Consider the following 27,298-nt stretch of genomic DNA (forward strand, 5'->3'; position numbering starts at 1 on the left):
CCAAAATTGTATTCCTTTGCTCCCGAAAATAAGTTTTGCAGGTTACAAAAATATGATTGTATATTGGTTTGTAACATCGTTCTTGACTTCAACAAGAAATATTTATACTCATAGCCTTACACCCAGTATATCAGTACAGAACAAGCAGTTTTCCTCTAAGAAGTCTTTGAGCACTACGTCACAACCTCGCCAATATCCACATAGCAGAGATGAGTTATTTATAAGATTCAACCTATTCAGTACTAATTACGTGTTGTATAGATGTTATTTACAACATTTATTTAACATGGGACCAGTTTCAATATTTAAATATCATCATCAGCCATGAACAAATCACAAACAAATGAGCAAGAACATAATAATTAAAACTGGTGTAGAGACACATTTAAATATGTACATTCGAAGATTAAGAGAAGGCTTTGAAATGTTATCAAATCACAAAAGTCTCCATACACCCATTTATACATTCATAGCTTATGCAAGCTGTTTACACAATTTTTTTACAATCTGCTGTTATGTCACACCGACACAGATAGGTCTTGCGGTGACGGTGGGATAGGAAAGGCCAAGGAGCGGGAAGGAAGCAGTCATGGCCTAAATTAAGGTACAGCCTGGTGTGAAAATGGGAAACCACGGAAAACCATCTTCATGGCTGTCGACTATGGAGTTCGAATCCACTATCTCCTGGAGTTATTACTTAATCTCCCACTACGGCCAAGCGCCCCTAACAGCGCGGCCAACTCGCCCGATAAGCTGTTTACAGTATGGGGTGACATGTTAAGTTAGGAGTTCCTGACCTACCCAAGCACTGTTCAGAACAGTAACTTCAATACCACAGAGAAGAAACCTGTCCTGAAAACTGGTTTGAAAAATAGCAACTTTTAATACAATATCTTGTAATACTAAAATTGTAGATGGAGAAAGAAAATAATAGTATTGGTGATAAAAGTGAGGGACAGCCGATTTTTGTTTGTGGGTCTGAAGTAGTACACACTTTTTCTATACTCGAAAATTTGAATAACTCAAAAGTATGTTCAGTTCCTGCAAGCACTTCAAGACCGAGCTCGATAGCTGCAGTCGCTTAAGTGCGGCCAGTATCCAGTATTCAGGAGGTAGTGGGTTCGAACCCTAAAGATGGTTTTCCGTGGTTTCCCATTTTCACACCAGGCAAATGCTGGGGCTGTACCTTAATTAAGGCCACGGCCGCTTCCCTTCCCACTCCCAGCCCTTCCCTGTCCCATCGTCGCCATAAGACCTATCTGTGTCGGTGAGACGTAAAGCAACTAGCAAAAAAAAAAAAAGCACTTCAAGACATCAGAGTTCAACTGTGTATGCAGATATGTATACTGACTGGCAAAATTCATGGATCACTTGAATATTCAAAGGAAATACTGTAATAATGTTATTTACTTTAATGTCCCTCTTAACTACTTTTTTACATTTTTTGGAGGCGCCGAGGTGCCGGAATTTAGTCCCGCAGAAGTTCTTTTGCGTGTCAGTAAATCTACCCACACGAGGCTGACATATTTGAGCACTTTCAAATATCACCGGACTGAACCAGGATCAAACCTGCCAAGTTGGGGATCAGAAGGCCAGCACCTCAACCATCTGAGCCACTCAGCCCAGCTGAGTTGAAAGCATGTTAAATTGTGAAACATTTGTTTGATTATTTACATTGATTATTTCCATGAAAAAAATTATCTTAAGAAACTAAGGGTAGCAATAAGAGACAGAAAACATCACTTAGATTATTTTTTCATGAAAATAATCAATTTAACATGCTTTTTCCTTTGAAAATTCAACTGATCCATTAATTCGGTGGTCAGTATATACATGAAGGTTAAGAAGCCTTGAATGATTATCAGATTGAACTAAAACTTGTAAACAAACAGTTTGGAAAATCAAAAAATAAAAACATTTTGTGTGAAAATTACAACAGAGTTATTACTTTAATCATTATTACTTTAACAATTATACTGTACTGTACTATACAGCAAACACGTTTTTCTGGGCCTGTTCATGGTGACTAGATGGGTCACACCGCGTGGTGTAAATATCAAATATGTTTCAAATACGCTTTGTGCAAAATAAAAGAAATTTTCTGTATGTATGCGTTTTGTCTTTTCTTGATTTTCCCCAGTCAACCTGGATTTTCAATACCCCAGATCCACTCCAGTTCCAAATGATCCGACTTAATAATGTAAATGCCATGTTATTAGCTTTACGTTCCACTAACTACTTTTACAGTTTTCAGAGACGCCAAGGTGCTGGACGAGGCTGATGTATTTGAGCACCTTCAAATACCACCGGACTGAGCCAGGATCTAACCTGAATAGTTGGGGTCAGAAGGCCAGCACCTCAACTGTCTGAGCCACTCAGCCTGGCTACATAATAACGTTTTCAGCTCCCTGGTGATGCAAGGGTCTAAGGGACCAGTAGTGAACATTTTTTTTTTTTAAGGGTGATAAGTAGATATGTAGAACTTTAATTATTGAAGAATCGTGAAAGAATTCTAGAAAGGAGAATGAGAAGAAAGGTGAGTGGACAATTTTAAGAAATACAATATGTAATATGGGTTTAGAAATGGAAGAACAACACTAGATCCCATCTTCGTTATAAGAGAGATGAGGAAAAGCAATGGGAATGTGGAAGAGAAACAAGTGATGGTATTTTCAATTTAGAAAAGGCATACAATAGCATAGAGGCCGCCTGGCTGAGGCGGTAAAGGAGTGCTCAGGTCACCCGGAAGCACATGGGTTTGATTCCTCATCAGCAAGTCGACAAATTTAAGAAACGAGATTTCCACTTCCGGAAGTGCATATAGCCCTGGAGTACACTCAGCCTACACCAAAAAATAGCACCAGGTTAATTCCTGGGAACAAAAGTGGCCAAGCGTACAGCTAATCACTCTACACCACCAAGTGCGAGGTTCCAACCCTCCCAGGGCCTTCATAGCCTGTACGGAAGCGACTTCTTTTTTTATTATACAACTAGCAAGATACCCGTGCTTCGCTACGGTATTTTACTGAAATTTATAATTGAATGCTTATTGTTTTAGATATATAATCCGCCAAAATTCGCGATCTGACTCGTTTTCAGCGAGAATCCACCAAAATTCTTTATCTGACTCGTTTTCTATTAGAATACGGCACGTTTCCTCCCATTTTTCAATCTTTCTTCCCAGCAATCGATTTCGTACTACCCGGGCTACGCTCAGGTATTCCTCCCGGTCAGCTGGGTCCGTAAATCTTTGCCATCTTTTCCTATAATCATTTTTAATATGGATAAAATCCTTCAGGAGATCCGGCGTGGTGTCATATTGGGTGCCTTGGCGGCACTGAACCCGCGGCCGGACTGCATTCTTAGTCATTACCCGTCCAGGAGACGTTTCCAGCGCGGTCCGCACATTTGACGGCGGTCCGGAACATTATTATTATTATTATTATTATTATTATTATTATTACTATTATATGTTGCTGGGATGAATGATGACAGGGAAAACCGGAGTATCCGGAGAAAAACCTGTCCCGCTTCCGTTTTGTCCAGCACGAATGTCACATGGAGTGACCGGGATTTGAACCACGGAACCCAGCTGTGAGAGGCCGGCGCGCTGCCGCCTGAGCAACGGAGGATCCTTATAAGTACATTAAGTACAGTAAACTCAATTGGTCTCACCTCCTTCTACACCCCACCGCCGTTAAGTTTATATACCGCCACCCCCCCCCCCCCAAAAAATAATTAAAAGAAGGCGTATTTCTTTATGTTTAAAGGAGATTCCAAACACCAATGTTCACGTCTATTACCTTCAGTTTTGAGATATAAGTATCCCTATAAAAATAATTTACTTTTTTCACTTCATTTCACACTACTCCCCCCCCCCCCCCCAAGTGAATTTTCCCACACAAAAATACTTGTTTCTTTAATAGTAAAGGATCTTCTAAATACCAATTATCACGACTCTAACTTCTTCAATTTTCGATTTATGTGTCCTCATGAAAGGATTTCAACTCCTTTACACTCCCGCCCCCCAAGATGCCCCCCCCCCCCCAACAAAACGCGTTTTTCTTCGTTTTTAAAGGAGATCCAAATACGAATTTTCACATCTGTAACAACTTTAGTTTTTATTAGATGTATGTATTCTCATACAATTAAGTCAATTAATTTTTCAATTCTTTCACCCCCCCCCCCCTCATGGATTTTCCAAGAATATGTGTTTCTTTCCTTTTAAAGCAAATTGCAAATATCAAATTTCACGTCTGTAACACCTTCATTTTTGAGATATCAGTAGCCTAATTAAAATAATTCCACACCACTTTTAGAAACCTTTACACCCCCCCTCCACCCAAGTGGTATTTCCGAAAACTAAAAATACACGTTTCTTTATGTTTAATAGAGATAAAAAATCCATTTTTCACTCCTGTAACATGTTACGTTTTTTTAGACATACTGTAAAAATTCTCATTTTAAAATTTCACCCCTTTTGAGTTCCCCTTAAATGGAGTTTCCAAAAACAAATCACCTATGTTTCTTTACATTTACATGAGATTCCAACCACCCACTTTTTACATCTGTAACATTTTACGTTTCCAAGATATTCTGGAGATATAGTCTTTCAAAAAATTCACCCCAATTTGTCACTTCTGTTTAACCGCCAGTAATTGGATTTTCCAAAAACTAAAAAATACGTGTTTCTTTGTTTTTAAAGAAGACCCCATATACAAATTTTCAGTTCTGTAATATCTTCCGTTTCTGAGATATATGTATCCTCATTAAAGCCATTCAGCCCATTTTTCACCCTTTTACACCCCTCCTATTGGGATTTACAGGAAACAAAAAAATGCGTGTTCCTTTATTTTTAGAGGAGATTCTAACTACCAATTATTACATCTGTAAATTTTAAAGTTTTAAGATGTAGACACACTCATTTTAAAAAATTCACGCCTTCTTTTCACCCCCCAATAGTGGATTTTCCAAAAACAAAAAAATACGTGTTTCTTTACTTTTAAAGTAGATCCCAAATACCAATTTTCAGGTCTGTAATGTCTTCAGGTTCTGAAATATAAGTAGCCTCATTAAAGGCATTCAACCAATTATTCACCCTTTTACACCCTTCCTATTGGGATTTTCCGAAAACAAAAGAATACGTGTTCCTTTATTTTTAAAGGAGATTCTAAATACCAATTTTTACATCTATAAACTTTAACAGTTTTTAGATATAGATACACTCATTTTAAAAAATCACCCCCTTTTCACCCCCCCCCCATTAATTGGAGTTTCCAAAAACAAAAAAATACGTCTTTCTTTATTTTTAAAGGAGATCCTAAATACCAATTTTCAGGTCTGTAATATCTTCAGGCATTAAAGGCATTCGACCCATTCTTCAACCTTTTCCACCCTTCCTTCCTATTGGGATTTTCCAAAAACAAAATATACGTGTTTCTTTGTTTTTAAAGGAGATTCTAAATACCAATTTTCACATCTATAACCTTTAAAAGTTTTGAGATATAGATACACTCATTTTAAAATATTACCCCCTTTTCACCCCCCAGTTGATTGGATTTTCCAGAAACAAAAAAATACGTGTTTCTTTATTTTTAAAGGAGATCCCAAACACCAATTTTCAGGTCTGTAATATCTTCAGTTTCTGAAATATAAGTAGCCTCATTAAAGGCATTCAACCCTTTCTTCACCCCTTTTCACCCCTCCTATTGCGATTTTCCGAAAACAAAAAAATACATGTTTCTTTATTTTTAATGAAGATTCTAAATACCATTTTTTACACCTGCAAACTTTAAAATTTTGGTGATATAGATTCACTCATTTTAAAAATTCACCCCCTTTTCACCCTCGTATTAATTGGATTTTCCAAAAACAAAAAAATACGTGTTTCTTTATTTTTAAAGGAGATCCCAAACACCAATTTTCAGGTCTGTAATATCTTCAGTTTCTGAAATATAAGTAGCCTCATTAAAGGCATTCAAACCTTTCTTCACCCCTTTTCACCCCTCCTATTGCGATTTTCCGAAAACAAAAAAAATACGTGTTTCTTTATTTTTAATGAAGATTCTAAATACCATTTTTTACATCTGCAAACTTTAAAATTTTGGTGATATAGATTCACTCATTTTAAAAATTCACCCCCTTTTCACCCTCGTATTAATTGGATTTTCCAAAAACAAAAAAATACGTGTTTCTTTATTTTTAAAAGAGATCAAAAGTACCAATTTTCAGGTCTGTAATATCTTCAGTTTCTGAGATATAAGTACTGGTATCCTGATTAAAGGCATTCAACCCATTTTCCCACATTTTCACCCTTTTTCACCCCTCCTATTGGGATTTTCTGAAAACAAAAAAATACGTGTTTCCTTATTTTTAAAGAAGATTCTAAATACCAATTTTTACATCTGTAAACTTTTAAAGTTTTGAGATATAGATACACTCATTTTAAAATTTCACCCCTCTTTTCACCCCCTTAGCGAAGGAATATCCAAAAATCCTCTCTTAGCGAGCACCTACATCTTAATATGAATATATCCCCAAAATTTCATTTCTTTACGTCCAGTCTGACTGACTGACTGACTGACTGACTGACTGACTGATTCATCATCGCAGAGCCAAAACTACTGGACGTAAAGAAATGAAATTTTGGGGATATATTCATATTAAGATGTAGGTGCTCGCTAAGAGAGGATTTTTGGATATTCCTTCGCTAAGGGGGTGAAAAGAGGGGTGAAATTTTAAAATGAGTGTGTCTATATCTCAAAAGTTTAAAAGTTTACAGATGTAAAAATTGGTATTTAGAATCTTCTTTAAAAATAAGGAAACACATATTTTTTTGTTTTCAGAAAATCCCAATAGGAGGGGTGAAAAGGGGTGAAAATGGGGAAAATGGGTTGAATGCCCTTAATCAGGATACCAGTACTTATATCTCAGAAACTGAAGATATTACAGACCTGAACATTGGTACTTTTGATCTCTTTTAAAAATAAGGAAACACGTATTTTTTTGTTTTTGCAAAAACCAATTAATGGGAGGGTGAAAAGGGGGTGAATTTTTAAAAAGAGTGAATCTATATCTCCAAACTTTTAAAGTTTGCAGATGTAAAAATTGGTATTTAGAATCTCCATTAAACATAAAGAAACAAGTATTTTTTTTGTTTTCGGAAAATCGCAATAGGAGGGGTGAAAAGGGGTGAAGAAGGGGTTGTATGCCTTTGATGAGGCTACTTATATTTCAGAAACTGAAGATATTACAAACCTGAAAATTGGTGTTTAGGATCTCCTTTAAAAATAAAGAAACACGTATTTTTTTGTTTTTGGAAAATCCAGTTAATGGGGGGTGAAAAGGGGGAGACTTTAAAATGAGTGTATCTATATCTCAAAACTGTTACAATTTATAGATGTAAAAATTGGTATTTAGAATCTCCTTTAAAAATAAAGAAACACGTATTCTTTTGTTTTCGGAAAATCCCAATAGGAAGGGTGTAAAAGGGTGAATAATGGGTTGAATGCCTTTAATGAGGCTACTTATATTTCAGAACCTGAAGATATTACAGACCTAAAAATTGGTATTTGGGATCTACTTTAAATATAAAGAAACACGTATTTTTTCGTTTTTGGAAAATCCAAATATTGAGGGGTGAAAAGGGGGGTGAATTTTTTAAAATGAATGTGTCTACATCTTAAAACTTTAAAATTTACAGATGTAAAAATTGGTAGTTAGAATCTCCTCTAAAAATAAAGGAACACGTATTTTTTTGTTTCCTGTAAATCCCAATAGGATTCCCAAAAGGGTGAAAAATGGGTTGAATGCCTTTAATGAGGATACATATATCTCAGAAACGGAAGATATTACAGAACTGAAAATTTGTATATGGGATCTCCTTTAAAAATAAAGAAACACGTATTTTTTTAGTTTTTGGAAAATCCTATTAATGGCGGTTAAACATAAGTGACAAATTGGGGTGAATTTTTTGAAAGATTATCATGGAAACGTAAAATGTTACAGACGTAAAAAGTGGGTGTTTGGAATCTCCTGTAAATGTAAAGAAACATAGGTGATTTGTTTTTGGAAACTCCATTTAAGGGGAACCCAAAAAGGGTGAAATTTTAAAATGAGAATTTTTACAGTATATCTAAAAAAACTTAACATGTTACAGAAGTGAAAAATGGTATTTTTATCTCTATTAAACCTAAAGAAACGTGTATTTTTAATTTTCGGAAATACCACTTGGGTGGAGGGGGGGTGAAAGTGACTGAACATGGTGTTGAATTCTTTTAATTAGGCTACTGATATCTTAAAAATGAAGATGTTACAGACGTGAAATTTGATATTTGCAATCTGCTTTAAAAGTAAAGAAACACGTATTCTCGGAAAATCCAATGAAGCGGGGGGAGGGGGGTGAAAGAATTGAAAAATTAATTGACTTTAATTGTATGAGAATATATACATCTAATAAAAACTAAAGTTGTTACAGACGTGAAAATTCGTATTTTGATCTCCTTTAAAAACGAAGAAAAACGCGTTTTGGGGGGGGAAACCATCTTGGGGGGCGGGAGTGTAATGGAGTTGAATTCCTTTCATGAGGACACATAAATCAAAAAGTGAAGAAGTTAGAGTCGTGATAATTGGTATTTAGAAGATCCTTCACTATTAAAGAAACAAGTATTTTTTGCGGGAAAGTTCACTTAGGAGGGGGGGGGGGGAGTAGTTTGAAATGAAGTGACAAAAGTAAATTATGTTTATGGGGATACTTATATCTCAAAACTGAATGTAATAGACGTGAACATTGGTGTTTGGAATCTCCCTTAAACATAAAGAAACACGCGTTCTTTTAATTTGGGGGGGGGGGGGGGTTTGGCAGTAAAAACTAACGGCGGTGGGGTGTAAAAGGAGGTGAGACCAATTGATTTTACTGTTCTTAATGTACTTATAAGGATCCTCCGTTGCTCAGGCGGCAGCGCGCCGGCCTCTCACAGCTGGGTTCCGTGGTTCAAATCCCGGTCACTCCATGTGACATTCGTGCTGGACAAAACGGAGGCGGGACAGGTTTTTCTCCGGATACTCCGGTTTTCCCTGTCATCATTCATCCCAGCAACACATAATAGTAGTAATAATAATAATAAGAAGAAGAAGAACATTAATAATAATAATAATAATAATAATAATATTGTTCCGGACCGTCGTCAAATGTGCGGACCGCGCTGGAAACAGCTCCTGGACGGGTAATGACTAAGAATGCAGTCCGACCGCGGGTTCAGTGCCGCCAAGGCACCCAATATGACACCACGCCGGATCTCCTGAAGGATTTTATCCAGATTAAAAATGATTATAGGAAAATACGGTCTGGCAAAGATTTACGGACCCAACTGACCGGGATGAATACCTGAGCCTAGCCCGGGAAGTACGAAATCGATTGCTGGAAAGGAAGATTGAAAAATGGGAGGAAACGTGGCGTAATCTAATAGAAAACGAGTCAGATCGGGAATATTGGTGGATTCTCGCTGAAAACGTGTCAGATCGCGAATTTCGGCGGATTATATATCTAAAACAATAAGCATTCAATTACAAATTTCAGTATAATACCGTAGCGAAGCACGGGTACCTTGCTAGTTTTATATATATAGATAGATAGCGTCCCCAAAGAAAAGGTATGGAAAGTCATGAAGCAGAAACAATTTTGGAAAACGAATGAGCAAATACGTGCAAGAAATGTACAACAGTAGTTGCAGCAGTGTCTAAACCCTCCAGGTAAGACAGAACGGTTTTGAAATATTCCTGGAGTACGATAGGGAAGTGTGCTGTCACTATTATTGATTATAATGGTGAAAATCCACAGCTTGTTTCCAGTCCTTCGACCAGGTCACGACTGGAAAGAACGAAGCCCCCATCTAGTGGCACGGATAGGAATTGTCCCGGCTGCCGAAGCCTGTCGCATTCCCCTGAGGCAATGAATAAAGACTGACAGATGAAATGAAATGATACTGGAGAGTATTGCTGGAATGAAAGATGACAGGGAAAACCGGAACACCTGGAGAAAAACCTGTCCCGCCTTCGCTTTGTCCAGCGCAAATCTCATATGGAGAGACCGAGATTTGAACCACGGAACCCAGCAGTGAGAGAGCAACAAGCTGCCGCCTGTTCATAACAGCAGTGGATGAAACTGAAATTGAGACAAAACAAAAGTAGTATGGGGACAAGGAACTGAAGATGATGATGTTTGCAGATGGTACTGGCGTGTGGACTTCAAATGGACATGCTGAGAGAATATACTGGTAATTATGAAATGAAAATAAGTGTGAGAAAACGAAGACAATGAGAATGAGAATGGAAAGGCACAGAAACAAATGGGAACAAAACTTTAAAATTGAGGAAAGATTAAAGTATTTGTGAAGTGAACTGATACAAAGTGCAGAAAAAGATATGGAAATCAGAAGGATACAATGGAAATGAATTTTATCAGAGTGTGAGGAACTTGATCTGAAAGAAGAGAATACAAAGAAAGTGTAAAGAGGTGAGGTATAAAATGAATTATTGTGCCATACTGACATAAGCACCAGGGAACTGGACACTGGCAAAAGGACAGGGGAGTGACACTAAATTTTTAAGAAGTGTGAGAGGAAAGAGAAGGAAAGCCAGGGTAAGAAACAAGGATGTCAGGAAGTAGGAAAGCTTCCAGACACAATAGAGTGAAAAAGAAATGGTTTGGACATGTCAAAATGATGAAGGAGAGAAGGATACAGAAGAGGATGATGAAGGCTGAAAATGAAGAAAGGAAAACAAGAGAAAGGCCCACTCTAAAGGGGTTGAATTAAATCAAGACCAGCATTAAGTAACCTACAAAAATATACAGAAGTTGAAAGCTAAAAAATAGCTGGGATTGATAAGATATCTGGGGATATACTAAAGGCATTGGGTTAGGATATAGCAGGCTGTTCCATCTTGAGTGCTCGCCAATGAGCAGCGGAGTATTCACGCCTCGGAAGAGTCTGCCTACAGCAAGCAATGCATCTCGGCACTGGAGCAAGCTGTAGTCATGGCTCGGTGGATAATGAAAGAAGAAAGTGTAAAGAGGTGAGGAATGCCGGTGAAAGGGGGTGCTATGACTGAGGAGTTTGAAGTATAGCAGATATTGAACTCACAAGATGCAAAATACAGTATGTGTACTGGGTATCAGAAAGTACACGGTTTACTTTGGAAACAAGTGCTGATATATTAGGAGTCAATGCATTTGTTGACATGATACGCAGAGCACTCTTCTTTACTGGATCTCCAATCACTGATCTGTCTTTGCTTTTTATTTTGTTCATGGCCAGGGAAAGTTACTCCCAACATTATGCAGACCCAAATATACACATGATCTGTGCTGCATTCTTGTGCAGCCTGGGGAAGGTTTCTTGGTGTAATAAGTGATACCATCATGACAGGTCCAGAGTGCTGTAATATCTGTCTTTTGATAAGGTAGAATTCTGAAAGTCTATTATTTCCAACTGCATTGACGGCAGAAGTCATCAGGGGTAATTGTGAAAGGAGCGCTGAACAAATACATTTCTTTTTCCAAAAACATCGAGCTCTTGGATCCTTGCTTCAAAAGACTGGAGAAGATGAATGATCATCTTTAGGTAAATGTTCGAAGAGGTCTTAGGATTACAAGATATTAGAATCATTCTGTATTGACAGTTTTCACTTTACAAAGGTGAAAAAATGAGTGTATCCTCCTTATTCAATACATCATATAATCCATCATTAGACGGAGTAATCAAATCACCTTTTTTTTTTTCACCTTTGTAAAGTGAGGTCTTAGGAGGAAAATTTTGAAGAGGCAAGTTGATTAAAAAACATGAAATATCCATTTTGAATTTGCTGCTCAAACAAATTAAGCTTTACTGTGAACACTCTGAGTTTATCATACATATCTGCAAATATTTTATCTTTCCCTTGCAGTGACTTATTGAGGTGGTTTAGATGCATTGTTATATCCGTCGCATGAGTGAAACCAGGCTTCCTCGTCCACTCCTGTATGGTGAACTCTGCTCTAGCATAGGACTTCATGGAGCCCCTTTGAGGCATTTCAAGGACCAGCTAAAGCATACTATGAAAAGAGCTGCAATTAATACTCAATCCTGGGATACGCTTGCTGAGAATCGTACACTTCGGTGCCACACTGTTGCTACATCAATTACGGTGTGTGAAGAGGAATGACGACGAAGTGAAGAGGATAAACGACAAGCACAGAAGTTCCGTCGAGCTCAGCCCCGCCCTCTCCCAGCCATATGATCTGTGTGGACGTATGTTTCATGCCAAGATTGGGCTTGTAAGTCATATGAAACATATTCACAAAGCACTGTGAATGTGAAAATGTAAACTGATAAAGAATACGTTACCGGGCGAGTTGGCCGTGCGCGTAGAGGCGCACGGCTGTGAGCTTGCATCCGGGAGATAGTAGGTTCGAATCCCACTATCGGCAGCCCTGAAGATGGTTTTCCGTGGTTTCCCATTTTCACACCAGGCAAATGCTGGGGCTGTACCTTAATTAAGGCCACGGCCGCTTCCTTCCAACTCCTAGGCCTTTCCTATCCCATCGTCGCCATAAGACCTATCTGTGTCGGTGCGACGTAAAGCCCCTAGCGAAAAAAAAAAAAAAAAAGAATACGTTTATTCGGATATGAGTTGCGGCCGACAACGACTATATCTGCAAAAAATACCAACCCATTTTGGATCAGACACACATTGCTCTGCCTCTCCTTTCACTTCCAGAAAGAGGGTAATTTCTCTGCGAATGGCAGAAAACATATTGAGAACTTTTCCCCGACTTAGCCAGCGAACAGTGCTGTGGTAAGGTATATCACTGTAAGCCGTTTCAAAATCTTGTAAACACTCACTGAACTGACGACGATTAACACCATGATACCGGACAAAATTTACACATGTGACTACAACTTCCATAACAGATTCCAATTCCACTCTTATGATAAAATAGTGTCTCTTGGTGAACAACACAGTGAATACTCACCATGTACTTTCTGACTTCACATTTAACTTTATTTTTTAACCAAGAGACAAAGCCCTGACGTCACCCGACCATTTGCAGCATGCCGTCTGAAACCACAGATTCCCCAGGGCAAGTTCATGTTGTGCACGGATTCGCACACCACCTCAAGTATGTCTTCACCTGTAGCAGTGTAATCCAGCAGTACCACATCTTAGAGTTCCTCCATAACTTACAATTCCACGTCGATACCTCACACAAATATAACTAGCTGACCATAATCTACTACAATCACACTTGCAACAAGTGCAAGCGAAAAAGCCACAAAATTTTTAATTTTACACTTGAGCCATCTTTCTAAATCCCCTCCCATGCTGCAAATGCAATGAAACACTGTAAATTTGGAAAAAAAGACCATTTCAAATTCCTGCATTACACAATTTCACAATAGGGCCCACTGAGAACAGTTTCACATTCATCGCAATGATGTGAGCAACTCTGGAACTTGCTCAAATTGCTGCCTCGCTGGTATTTTCTTTGATATAATTCACCAGGAAAGGCTGGATAAGGACATCAGCACAAGGGTACAAGTGGGAAATATGTTCTACCAGAATGTAAGGAACTTTGAAATGTAAAGAGATAATGTACAAGATGTACTATATCCCTATATTAATGTACGCATCAGAGACTTGGACACTGACAACAAGAGATGAGAGTAAAACTCAGGCCAGTGAGATGAAGTTCCTGAGGAGTATGGCAGGGAAGACAAGGAGAGACAGAATAAGAAATGTAGAGGTCAGAAAAGAAATAGGGGTAGAAAAACAGAGTGATAGGATGGAGAAGAATAAATTGAGATGGTTTGGACATGTTACAAGGATGGACGAGGGAAGGATACCAAAACAAGTGTTGGGAGGCTAAGAAAGAGGGCAAGATCAACTAGGATAGACTCTTTCAAGGACAGTATAAGAAAAAGAAGACTGGACTGGAATACAGTTACTGAAGAGGAGTGGTGGAAGGAGAGGCAACGGTGGAGAAGTGCCATCAACACCCCGACCTAGCAGGAGCTGCACAAGGGGAAATGAAAACAATGATGAATAGGGTTCGGAAGTATATGACCTAAAGCAGTAGAAAAATGCAAGAAAATATGCCCTAAAAACTATCTAAATATAACCTAAAAAGAGGTAAATTATGAAAAGCATTTTAGAGTAATTCTAACACTTAAAACGTCTAAAGAGTCAAAAAGTAATCAGCGATAATACAGTAGAATCCTTTATGCATGCAAACTAACAGAGCTACAGTATGTTAAAACTTCATACGGTACTTTAATTATCAGTTTGAGGTGCAGTTCTCACTCAGTTTTCCTAAAACAATAATTTTTTAAATGAGATAGTAACATACTTTTAGTTATGCCGGCATATGTCTGCACAGCATCTCTTTCTCGGAATCTTGTCTTCTAAACCTGTTACCTATCTGTATAAGGAAATGAAGGAAAAATAGATCTACCCCTGTGTTCGAAACTCAACACAGATAACATGTACCTCATTAAAAACGACATCTCAAGATAAGTGAAAATGCTCATGTATGACCTTACATCACTAAAATGGGCAAAATATGACTAAACAGGTCAGGGACCTGTCATTCACTCTTATTTTTCAGATTTTGGGTGAAATGAGTTTCCTTAACAACCGAACCACAATGATGATCATTCACCTGGAAAAGAAAGTATGAATAAGTTTTGCCGGTAATCTGTAACAGTTTATGTCAAATGAATCTACAGTGATACTTTTCTTTAAAAATTAACATTCTGATGTATGTCACCTTTCAGTATAATTATGTGCTCTTATCGTGATTCATCTTCCCTCCATCCGTTTATTCAGAGCTGAACGAAGTGTTGCATAATGACACTGTATGTTTCATTTTCCATTTCGTTGTCGAATTCAGCACCTTTTGACATACAAGACACTGAGGGAGTCAGTCCTTTTCAGTTTATAGAAACTGTTCTTCCCATAGGATAGTTCAACGGTCTTCCCCAGCTTGACATAGAGACCTATGTTATGAGAAATGACACAGCCTCAAGACTGGCAGGAAGTACAAGGACTCTCCAGTAACATACTGGCCATCACGCTCCTCGCCGTGCTGGGCTCCGAGCACTGTTGCTGAGTACGTGTGTAAGTACTCGCTCTCAGTCAAGCAGTGTAACAGGCTGGTATATAGTGCCATAACTGAAATATTTGATTACTCTTTGCATGAAAGAGCCACACCAAATGAATGGAGAGTTGCTATAATAGCCCCAGTGTACAAGGGAAAGGGTGATGAAGCAGATAGTTACAGGCCAGTCGGCTTGACGTGTTGCAAGTAAGGTATGGAAAAGCAGTCTTTCTGATTATATCAGACATGTTTGTAAAATTACTAACAGGTTTGATAGAAGGCAGTTCATGTTTCAGGAAGGTTTTCCAGCGAGGCTCAACTTGTAGGATTCCAGCAAGATATAGCAGATATTTTAGATTCAGGATGTCAAATGGACTGTATCCCTGTTAACCTATCCAAGGCTTTTGATAGGGTAGATCAAGGGAGACTGCTGAAAAAAATGAGGGCTATTGGACTAGACAAAAGAGTGGCTGAATGGGTGGCTAAATTTCTACAAAACAGAACTCGAAGAATGATTATTTACCGAGGTCCTGATGACTTTGCAATTTTTCATGATGTCTTCCCTGGTGTTCAATTAATTCAGGTCACCTCTTGTTTCCTCCAGCCAATGTATTTTCCTGTTTTGGGAATTTAATACACTGAATAATCTCTTTATGAGTCTATTATTATCCATCCTAAAAAGTGTCCAAAAGATTTCAAACGTCTCCTCCATACAGTATAGATGAAACTATCTGTATAACTACAGAGGTCAGCAGTTCGCCTTTTGATCCAAATTACATTTTCTTGTATGGGGACAAAACTTTTCCTAAGAATGTTACATTCTTGTTTTTCAAAATCTGCAATTTTAGAATAATAATCTGAAGTTAAGATTTCTGATGAATATAGAACTTCCGGTAGAATAACTGTTTTGCAATGTTTCATTTTAGCATTACATGACATTGCTCATTTATTGTAGTGATCCCATGTTAATCTAAATGCTGTCCGACTCGTTGGCTGAAGAGTCAGCGTACTGGCCTTCACTTCAGAAGGTCCCGGGTTCGATTTCCAGCCGGGCCGGGGATTTTAACCTTAATTGGTTAATTCCAATGGCACAGGGGCTGGGTGTATGTGTTGTCTTCATCATCATTTCATCCTCATCACGATGCGCACGTCGCCTACGGGCGTCAAATAGAAAGACCTGCACCTGGCGAGCCGAACCCGTCCTGGGATATCCCGGCACTAAAAGCCATACGACATTTCATTTCAATCTAAATGCCCTCTGAAGGTCTGAGGCCCTTTATGTATTGGCTGAACTGTCTAATCCCAAAGGAAGAATTATTTCTCCAAGGTATTTAAAAAAAAATATACCTGTGAAATTGTCCCGTATGCTGTTTCAATTTTCCTTTGTTGCACTTTTGCAGGGAACAATTTATGTTTTCTTATGAGTAAAGAACTGGAATCGCAGATAAGACTTTTTGCAGACGATGTTATATCATATAGAGTAGTAAATAAGTTACAGGACTGTGAGCAACTGCAAAAAGACCTCCACAATGTTGTGAGATGGACAACAGGCAATGGTATGATGGTAAACGGGATGAAAAATCAGGTTGTAAATTCCACCAAAAGTGAAAGTCCTCTCAGTTTTACTTACTGTGTTGATACGGTGAATCACTGTAAGTACTCAGATGTTAATTTTTTTTTTTTGTTTTTTTTTTTGCTAGGGGCTTTATGTTGCACCGACACAGATAGGTCTTATGGCGACGATGGGATATGAAAGGCCTAGGAGTTAGAAGGAAGCGGCCGTGGCCTTAATTAAGGTACAGCCCCAGCATTTGCCTGGTGTGAAAATGGGAAACCACGGAAAACCATTTTCAGGGCTGCCGATAGTGGGATTCGAACCTACTATCTCCCGGATGCAAGCTCACAGCCGCACGCCTCTACACACACGGCCAACTCGCCCGGTGCACAGATGTTAATATAAGGAAAGATCTTCATTGAGATAATCACATTAAGGAGGCTTAAAATAAAGGTTACAGATCTCTACAGTTCTTTGAAATCACGTAAGAAAAGACTAGGTAAACAACTGATACGGAAGCTGCCACCTGGGCGACTGTCCTAAGTGAAGATCAATGACGATTGATTGAACGGTAATAAGAAGGAGCAGTAACGGTAGTTCGGTAGAGGAAAATTAACATAGGGGCTGCCTGGCCGAGACAGCAAAGCATGTTCGGTTCACCTGGAAGAACATAGATTCAATTTCCCATCAGGAATTCAAAAATTTAAGAAATGAGATTTCCACTTCCGGAGGTGCACACAGCCCAGAAGTTCACTCAGCCTACACTAAAAATGTGTACCAGGTTAATTCCCAGCGGTAAAGATGGCCGGGAATAGAGCTAATCACTCTAACCCACCAAGTACTGAGATTATGGAGAGTGGAAGCCTTGACCTTCCATCCCCCCAAGGATCATCATGGCCTGTACAGGATGACTTTTGCCTTGACTAAATAACATCCCGACCCAGCTAGAGCTGGAGAAGGTTGTGTGTTTCAGTTGTTGAGTAGTAACTTCAATATATTCATCATTAAAATCATTTACTCTCCAGACCTGATTATGGCTTGTACTTACTTGAGCAGATAAATCTTGGATAGTCCTCTGAAGTTCAGCAAAATGCCTTTCAGAAAGCGTCACACAACCATTTTCTGCATTTGCCACATGAAATCTTCCATCATCACTGGATCGAGCAGATGAAGGTAATTCCAACCCTTCAAAATCTACAACATAGAAAACAGCTGGCTTACTTGTACATCACATACTCAATATATTCACATTCAATTCCAAATTATGACAGACTCTAGCCTGCATATTATGCATGATTCTAATGCAGGAACACAATTAGCATGCACCGGGAGAGTTGGCCGTGTGGTTAGGGATGTGCAGCTGTGAGCTTGCACCCGGGAGATAGTGGGTTCGAATCCAACTGTCGGCAGCCCTGAAGATGGTTTTCCATGGTTTCCCATTTTCACACCAGGCAAATGCTGGGGCTTTAAATAAGGCCACGGCTGCATCCTTCCAACTCGAAGTCCTTTCCTATCCCATTGTCGCCATGAGACCTGTCTGTGTTGGTGCAAAGTAAGCCAATAGCAAAAAAAAAAAAAGAAAAAGAAAATGATTAGCATGTATTTGGTAGTGTAAAGTACTGAAGCCCTCTACTTCATCCTATCTTTTCTACCATTCGTCTTCAATCACTCTGCTGCTAACTACGCCTCTTGCTTCGATGCTTTCCACTGGAGTCCCTACATTTCATTTGAGGTCACCGTCTAGATCTCTTTCCACAGATTATCTTTTAGAAGGATTTCTTCAAAATCCTCCCATTTTGCAATCACATTATGGGTCCAAACCACCTCAGCTTCGTTCCGTTGGAGTTTGCCCTGATAATGGGCTCATTAACAAACCAATAAGTCAACCAACAAAGGTTTCCCAGGTTTTAAGCACTTTTAAATGCCAACTTACTACACCAAAATATGATCCCACAACCTTCACTAGGCCTACAGCCAGGGACTGCTATGCAGCTAGTCACAAATAATCTGTTATAAACTGGTTAAGGAGCTTAGTGTCCAGTATTGGACTTACTCAGGTATAATTCTTATAATCATTAGTCCAGCCCGGGGGCCACTCACGCGTAGCGACTGTCGTTTGTTTCCTCGCTCGCGGCCTACTCGGAAAGGATGTTCTCTATTATTTTTATTATTATGCTAGGGGCTTTACGTCGCACCGACACAGATAGGTCTTATGGCGACAATGGGATAGGAAAGGCCTAGGAGTTGGAAGGAAGCGGCCGTGGCCTTAATTAAGGTACAGCCCCAGCATTTGCCTGGTGTGAAAATGGGAAACCACGGAAAACCATCTTCAGGGCTGCCGATAGGATGTTCTCTAGCAGTGCTCGTGCTGCCAACCTCTGTACTTAAGAACTATGCTTGCTTCGCTAGCTGGTGGTGGTGATTATTAGATTCTTGCCTCTGGACAGAAGACGATTGGTCTGGACGGTTAGGATTCTTGCCGTGGACAAGACCATTCGTCTGGATAGTTAGGATTCTTGCCGTGGACAAGACCATTGGTCTGGATGATTAGAAGCCGAAAAGCAGCGTTAGACCCCTAGTTTTGTGAGGAAAGACGGTTGGTCTGGACAGTTAGGATTCTTGCCGCGGACAAGACCATTGGTCTGGATAGTTAGGATTCTTGCTGTGGACAAGACCATTGGTCTGGATAGTTAGGATTCTTGCCGTGGACAAGACCATTGGTCTGGACGGTTAGAAGCCGCGAAGCGGCCCTAGGCTTCTAGTTTCGTAAGCGCGGCCACTTGCGCTTTTATTGTACTGCGGTTGGTAACGCATTATGATTAACTTCCTTCACAGGAAGGAGATCACGTGCCACTTTACAATGGCCAATAGGAATACAAGAAGCTACTTGAGAAATGAATATGACCTGTAATAATCTTAATTAGCCTAGGTTATAAAAATAAATATACTTCTTAGGGTGGGTGGGTTCCTGGACATCACAATGAACACATCTCTCCTCTCAGACGCTCTCCAAGTAAGATTGCATTAATTTGCACTCACTTATAACATTACAAATGTAGTGGCCCCCCCGGGCTGGATTAATACCGGACAGGTACTAAGTTAATCATTCAACAAGGCATTCAAGACTTACCATACATTAACCACGGATCATCCACCACAACAGGTTTCATGTATTCATCTTTCTCCCACACTGGTTCATTAGAGTTCATCACAACAGAAGCATCAACATTGTGTGTTCGAATATAGTTCACTAATTTTATGAAATTATAGCAATCCATTTCAAAACGAGCTTTCAATACAGATAAATCAAAATTATGATCCACTTTGCAATGCTGTATTGCATCACCGATTCTCACAAAAGTTGTCGAGCAAAATAAACACAGTGCATGTTCGTCATCCTCTTCTACTTCATTCCAGTCAACTGAGTCATCATCGTCATCGTCGTCATCATCATTCAAATCACAGTTATCATTGGCACATAATGCAGGCATATCTGAAACAAAACAAGAAACAGAAGCAATACCACACTAACCTAACTTCAGATGCATAAACAGGAAACTAAACTGCTCTTATACAGTAAACTGTTATTTTTTAACCAACAAAATTCAGCATATCAAATATCAAAAGGTCTGAGGAGTACTCGGGGCAAATAATGATTAAAACAAGAAGATACAGACGAAAGTTAGGTTATGATACGTTCATCGGGATTTAATCGTGATATATAATACGCATTCCCACATATATAAGCACAACTTATTTGATTAACTGTTGAAACTTATACAATGATATTCCCTTGCTTCTAACAGACAGGTCTAAACCAAATTTTAAAAAATTTAAGCACGCCTTTACCTCCAATTTCCGCCATTTTTAAAAACAAACAACAACATAACAAACTTACAGGCAGAACAACTATATAAACTCATGTGCGAATATTTCATAACTTGTTTTTACAAAGGAATAACCACAGAGTAAGTTTTGAACAGAAATATCATGTACGTTTTAAGATTGTGTAAAATTTTTCAACACTGTTTCCTCATTCTGACTATTTTTTACAGGTTTAGTTGTACTGCAATATTTTTGTGCTGTTGGTACTTCTGAAGACAATTGGGGGACTGAAATGACATATCTCTTGCGTCATATTTCCTTAAAAACAGTCGTGTGATTCATTTTCGTTTGACAGGAATTGATGCAGTAAATATTTCATCGTGTTTGAGTTTTACTAATAAAATTCGATTTAAAAAAAAAAGGTATAATTGTCTTTCAGTGTAAGTGCGAAATTTCTAACGACTTGTACTACTATAAAATATTTCAGGTTCTCGAGCATCTGAGCTAGGTTAATGTAGGCAAAATTAGCTGTCACTGTCCACTGGATTATGTGCATGAAAAATTAGCAGAATTAAATTTAGTTGTATTAAGGGCAGTTGTGTTTTGTAATTAAATTATCTAGATATCATTGTTTTTATTAGGAAACTTGAGCAGGTTATTATTACTGTACCATAACTGTTCCACTGAAGGATCTGGTCCATTTTCAGTTTGATCGTCTCTCGTGTACTTACTTTCGTAAAAAAAAATGCCTCTAGAATGGCTGTTTGGAAAGAGAATGACTCCAGAGGAAATGCTTCGCAAAAATCAGCGGGCACTCAACAAGGCCATGAGAGATTTAGACCGTGAAAAAATGCGGATGGAGCAGCAAGAAAAGAAGATTATTCAGGATATAAAAAAGCTAGCCAAAGAAGGTCAAATGGTAAGTCGTCATTCTGAATTCATATTTGTTGTCAGATTTTATATCATAAAGTAGGCCTACATTTTTTAAACTATTCTAGTCGTGTTCATATAGAACTATAAATGTTTTATCATATCCTAATTGATTTAGCTGGAAATATTTTTTGTCTTGTTTTGCATTCTTCCTACAACAAATGTACGCAACATGAAGACAGAGAGTACCTTGTCAAGAGGTAATTATAACACATATATAGTATAGGCATTTCTTTTGGAATTCAGACAGTAAAGTGGTGTTGTAGCACACAGAAATGGTGCCTCAATATTCCAGTGGGGAGTCGCTCAGTACAGTGGTTGCAGTGTCCTTCGTGAAGGTCTTTGGTAACCCAAACAGTTTTCAGAAAGTCTCAGAGAGACGTGGAATGGTCCTTCTGGCACCATTCATTAATGGAAAATTCTAAATTCCCATAGAGGGAATTAGATATTTTTCACCAATAGAGCATGTCAAAAACATATCAGATGTAAGGCTTTTCAGGCGTTTGCTCTATTAACCAGCGTTTTGTCTTAGGTCTGACACTAGACTCGTCAGAATCCCACTCTGAATCAGAATCCACTCAGAATCCCACCATTCATTAAACCGTATATTGTGATGGTTTTCAGGTGGTATTTCTCTTTAAAATATTTGATTGTTGGCTCATATTTCTCTAGCCTACTTCTACTTCTTTAGGTTGACTCCCATGGGTTTCAAACCTGATGATAAGTTCTATAATGTATCCCTGAGATGAGTTGGTTTAAAGGCAATGATATCAATTCACCTATTAGAATCCTCATTGAAAGAGACCATATACCTCCTCATAGTTAGTGTGTCCCTTTTTATTCAAGACATTAGCAGTTGTTGACTTGGCTCTATGATGATGAGAGTTGCATAGAAGTTCACCCTGAGGACAAGGCTTCCAGGATGTGAGCAAGAGTTTCGAACTGCAGTGCTAGCAGAGGTTGTCGCCTTGGGATCTGACCGGCACATACATGTTCATGGTCATCTTAATGCCTTCTCTCCATTCCCTGCAAGTTAAACCCATGTGTTCCCAGACCCTCCTATTTGTTGGAGTGTACTGTTTGTAGATATTCACTCTCCCTCCTTTTTGTTCTTCCTTACCCCATGTATGAAAAGCTCCGAGTCTTGGTTGTTATCGTGCCTTGCGTATGTCAATGCAACCTCCTGTCAAAAATTGACTTGTTTTCTGTTAACTTCAGTTCTCGAATACTGGTAGAAATGTCCTCTGAGAATTGTCGCTTAGAACATAGAAAGGGATTTCCTGATTTCTGGAAGATCTTAACATCAGTTGATGTGCTGGAGACGCACCTCACATTCAATACAAAATAGACCCAAATTCTTTAATTTTATGCCTTATACACCATGTCATGTGTAATATCATTAGGAAGTTGCAGTAATCCTTTTATTAAATGGTGGTGGTGATTATTTTATTGTTTTAAGAGGAAGTACAACTGGGCAACCATCTTCTATTAACACTAATCTGAGGGGAAATTGGAAGGGGTCCCACACTTCGAAAAATGAAAAATATTGGCATAAGAAAGACAAGAGCCATGAAGAGCGTGATAATGAGACTCCCTGGGCTTCAAATGCTCTAATACTATTGTGGTTGGAAAAGAACAAAAGTTGACCAAGGAAGTTCCAATAGGATAGATGAAAGTAAGGAGCCTGGCACCCTCTAGTCATGATATCTGCATCAGTGACAAACTTATCCAATAACTGTCATGTCATACGAAACCTGGGAAGAAGAGGCTTGTTGAAGCTGTATTGCAGCCCTGTAAAGAATATACTGTATCTTGCAAGCAACTGATTGTATGATAATTGACACAATATCTCAATGAGACTAAACAGAAACACATCTTCTGTGCTTTTAATTACTATTTATGTTACGGGGATACCCGTGGAGCAACAAGAGGTTAAAGAAGGTGCCGGGGTGAATGGGTCCAACTCCAATATCAAAATTAATTTAAAACTTAAACTGAAGGTTATATTTTCAGAACTTGAAACTTAACAATTTTTTTGGACAATATTACAGGTACAAGTAACAATCATTAAACAAGATTGGGAAAAATCCAAGATTCAGAACATTAACAATTTTGGGCTTCAAGCCCCTATTTTACAATATCAGTGATACCTGATTCAGTTTACCAAAACTTTAATTCACACTAATGAATCATTTATCTAACGGCAGAAATCCCCTTGAATCAAGAGCACATGCTCCCTCAATTACAATATCTAGCCTTCCAGAGGCACTCTTTGATCTTACAAAAACTTTGAAAAAGAGCAACCAGGCTCTCAGTATCTTCCAGCCTATTCAAGGCAATATCAGAAAATTACAATCACTCGCCCATCAAGGCGCAACTTACAAATTGAAAGATAATGTTATACAGGGGTATCTAGTACCCAACCTACAGGGCCTTGACGAAAAAGAACAGGTTATATAATAATGAAACATTAAAACCTATGGGGCTCTCGGCCAATGAAGCAGGGGCTATTCCCAAACTACTTGAGGTGGCACGGATGGATATAACTTTAACACATTACGGAAGGAAAAAACAGTTGTAACGTAGTCACCTCAAACCAAGATGATGGGGAGCTTGAGAGGGAACATCCCCGATTTAAAGTCCAAGCTTTATGGAATTTTTACATTAGCCGAAGAAAATTTACATTTTAGAAAGGTTTGTTACATAACAAAAGAGACGGACGTTTCCCTCGGGGAAATAAAATACCTCTCCCAAACCAAACACACAACCCCCTGTGGGTGGGGGACGCCAACGAAGAATACACCCACGGTATCCCCTGCCTGTCGTAAGATGTGACTAAAAGGGGGCGACCAAGGGATGATTGTCTTGGAACCATGAAACTACTTGTGATTAGTACCACCACGCGGAGAGCATCATGGGTCGCTTTTACATGCGCGTAGTACCACTACATTAGGTACCAAATAGGTTTGTGATTAGTAGCACACAGGAGCACCGTGCGGTCGGCCTTTGCAGTACCTGTGATTAGTACCACCATATGAGCAGGACCATGAGATGATAGCAACCATGGTTCTGCCTTGCCTGTGATAAATAAAAATGTAATCACTACATTTCTTTCCTATGTATTGAATAGGTTGAACCTCTTTCAATTATTTAATTTTTAACGTTAATACTTTCAATACGGAACAATGAAATTTTTATCTTTAAATGTACAGGCAACGCAAACCTATGCTGTTCATCACATAAGAGTACTAACCACAGGGACCTTCCCCTATCCCGTGGTGTTCCTCATATAGACGAATAGATTTGTAGAAGCGACTTCAAGTTATTTATGATCTTCATATATTATTTGATAGTGTTGTGACTTTGTGCCTGACAGAGTGTGGAAACTGACCCTTTTGACTGTTCTCCAATATTCATAAACATTGTGAGACTTCGCCTATCATTGCGTGTGCCATACTACCATTCTTAATATTACGTACTGTTCATCTTATACCGATCCAGAGTTTAATTAATCTTTTTCTTTTTCTTTTTCATATGCATTGTTTTACATGTTTTTACGGCTGACGATGACCTGGACTAGGGTCGAAACCGGTCCCATTTATATTTACTATTAAATAAAAATGTAATCACTACATTTCTTTCCTATGTATTGAATAGGTTGAACCTCTTTCAATTATTTAATTTTTAACATTGCCTGTACATGGCGCTGCAAAGTGAGAAAAACATAGGTCTCTATTATGTCAAATTTCATAACCTCTGAGTAGCACAATAATATGTGGAATACCGCAAGTCTCTGCTACTTTTGATTAGTACCGCAACAGGACAAATACCATGGTTCTACTTTCCTAGCGATCAGTACCGTTATGAGGGGCCAATAACTTGGATTTTGGACCCCTTTTAGACTGCAAGCATCATCGTTTCAGTGTTATGCTATAGCAGCAGTCCCTTGGTCAGTAATCCTATTCTTTTACGTCAGTTTGTGTGAATGTAAAGCATTGCAGGTCGCATCCACTGATTGTTTTAAATTCATGTCCGTCCATTCATTCTTCATTCTCACGCTTTGAATTCTGGTCAGTGGAGGATTTTAGACTTTTAATTTGTCATTCCATTTCGTCTCATTTCGTACCATTAAAGGCCGATGACCTCAATGTTAGGCCCTTTAAACAACAATCATCATCATTACCTTTCCCTAGGCTTAAACTGCGGAGGTAGGAAGAAAGAAGTTATGTGGCCATTACCTTGTAGATTCTGTTGACCGATGACACACGCACTCAGTGAGATGACGATCAATTGGCCAAGAAACGAGAAAATCCGCAGTTTATAAACCCCCAGGGAAGGTTCGAGATCGTTCAAGACTAAACTAGCCACACCCTCTCAATATTATTGGATAAATTTCAAAGTTACACTTAGAATCGAACAAGAAGCCTGTGATAGGTTGAAGATTAAATACAGAAATTAGGGATTGGCTACATTCAAAACTGGAGGAAAGAAAAGGGGAATATTGCCAACCCAAAAATAAATGAACATCAATCAGTTACAAAAACCTAGAAATACAAAACTTTAAATTATAACTTCTTACACCTCACACCAGGGTGCATGATCATAGTTTTTGTAGAGTCATCTATGGGAGAATGTCCAAACTTCTTGATGAATGGCAAACAAAACAAGCATAAATTCACTCAGTTTAGGCAACTGCACAATAACAAAATTATAACACATTTCTGTGGTGACATCTGAGTAAAGTTATAAGTTGGTGTAGTTTCAGTTTCACTGTTTTACCAATACAGGAGTTCATTTAGGTGCTGAATTTGAATGCACGGCGTTGGGGTGTACCTCCCGGTACAATTTGATTATGTCATTTGACACTATAATCCAACACAGTTAGCTTCTACAGTGTGTTGAAAACTAATTTAGGTTAAAATATATTCAGAAATTAACTGAAAAAGAAAACATCAAGTAACAAATTATACCTGAAAAAATGCCATTAATTAGAAACAGAATAATATAACCTTTCTCATGTTCTTGTTATTGACTGTTTTAAAATAATGAGAATTTATTCTAGAAAGTCTGTATTTTATTGAAGATTTAGGAATTATACGATCTTCATATTATGTTGTTAATGGTCAAATGAATTATTTATAACCCTTTATGAGTCATGTTTGTCCTAGAATATGTAATGCTGCATTCGTCGGCTGTAACTCGATCCGATTATATCTAACTTCTTCCTGCATAAGGTAAGCAGTTTAACTCAGTTTATGGATGTGTTTGCAATGACTAAACAGACCAATCTTGGCATAAAACATACGCCCACACAAATCACACTGAATGGATGCAGGAGGGCGGGGTTGTTATTGACGGAGCTTTCTTGCTTGTCGCTTGGCCTCTTGATGTCTGCGGCGTTCTCTTTCGAATAAGTTGATACGTTCTCTTTCGAACAAGTTGACACGTTCTCTTTCGAACAAGTTGACAGCGATGGATGTAGTGTTCCGCCACAGTGAACGGTCCACAGCACTGTCTGTATATTTATACTAGTTGTCTTCATGATGTGTTTCAGCTGGTCCTTAAAACGCTTAAGAGGGGCTCCACGAGGTTTACTGCCAGAGCAAAGTTCACCATAAAGAATTTAGCAGGGAAGCCTGGTATCACTCATGCGGTGAACATGGCCTAACCATCTCAGATGATGAGCGATGATTGTTGCCTCAATGCTATTTAGCTGCGCTTTGTCGAGAACTGCAGTGTTGGTCACATAATCCTCCCACTTAATATTCAAGATGTATCTCATTTTCTTGTTGGTGGAAGCGCTCAATTTTTTTGATATCACAGCAGTAGAATCTCGAAGTTTCATAGCCGTA

General features: G+C 38.7%; 2 protein-coding genes across 2 annotated transcripts in view; one reads left to right on the forward strand and one right to left on the reverse strand.

Annotated features, from left to right (window-relative positions):
* The window catches only part of Art3 (arginine methyltransferase 3), a 61,101-nt gene extending 40,541 nt beyond the window's left edge, over window positions 1–20,560 (reverse strand). Inside the window, exons 1-3 of the mRNA XM_067144672.2 lie at window positions 20,541–20,560; window positions 19,822–20,184; window positions 17,740–17,885 (exon numbers count right to left, since the gene is read on the reverse strand). Coding sequence (XP_067000773.2) covers window positions 17,740–17,885; window positions 19,822–20,184; window positions 20,541–20,556 — 525 coding nt within the window. The 5' untranslated portion in view covers window positions 20,557–20,560. The remainder of the gene's footprint in view (window positions 1–17,739; window positions 17,886–19,821; window positions 20,185–20,540) is intronic.
* Window positions 20,561–20,810: 250 nt separating this feature from the next.
* Vps2 (vacuolar protein sorting 2) overlaps window positions 20,811–27,298 on the forward strand; it is a 52,277-nt gene continuing 45,789 nt past the window's right edge. Inside the window, exons 1-2 of the mRNA XM_067143631.2 lie at window positions 20,811–20,956; window positions 21,224–21,435. Of these exons, the coding sequence (XP_066999732.2) occupies window positions 21,262–21,435 (174 nt within the window). The 5' untranslated portion in view covers window positions 20,811–20,956; window positions 21,224–21,261. The remainder of the gene's footprint in view (window positions 20,957–21,223; window positions 21,436–27,298) is intronic.

Source organism: Anabrus simplex, chromosome 3 (genome assembly GCF_040414725.1).
Source record: "Anabrus simplex isolate iqAnaSimp1 chromosome 3, ASM4041472v1, whole genome shotgun sequence".
NCBI classification, from domain to species: Eukaryota; Metazoa; Arthropoda; class Insecta; order Orthoptera; family Tettigoniidae; genus Anabrus; species Anabrus simplex.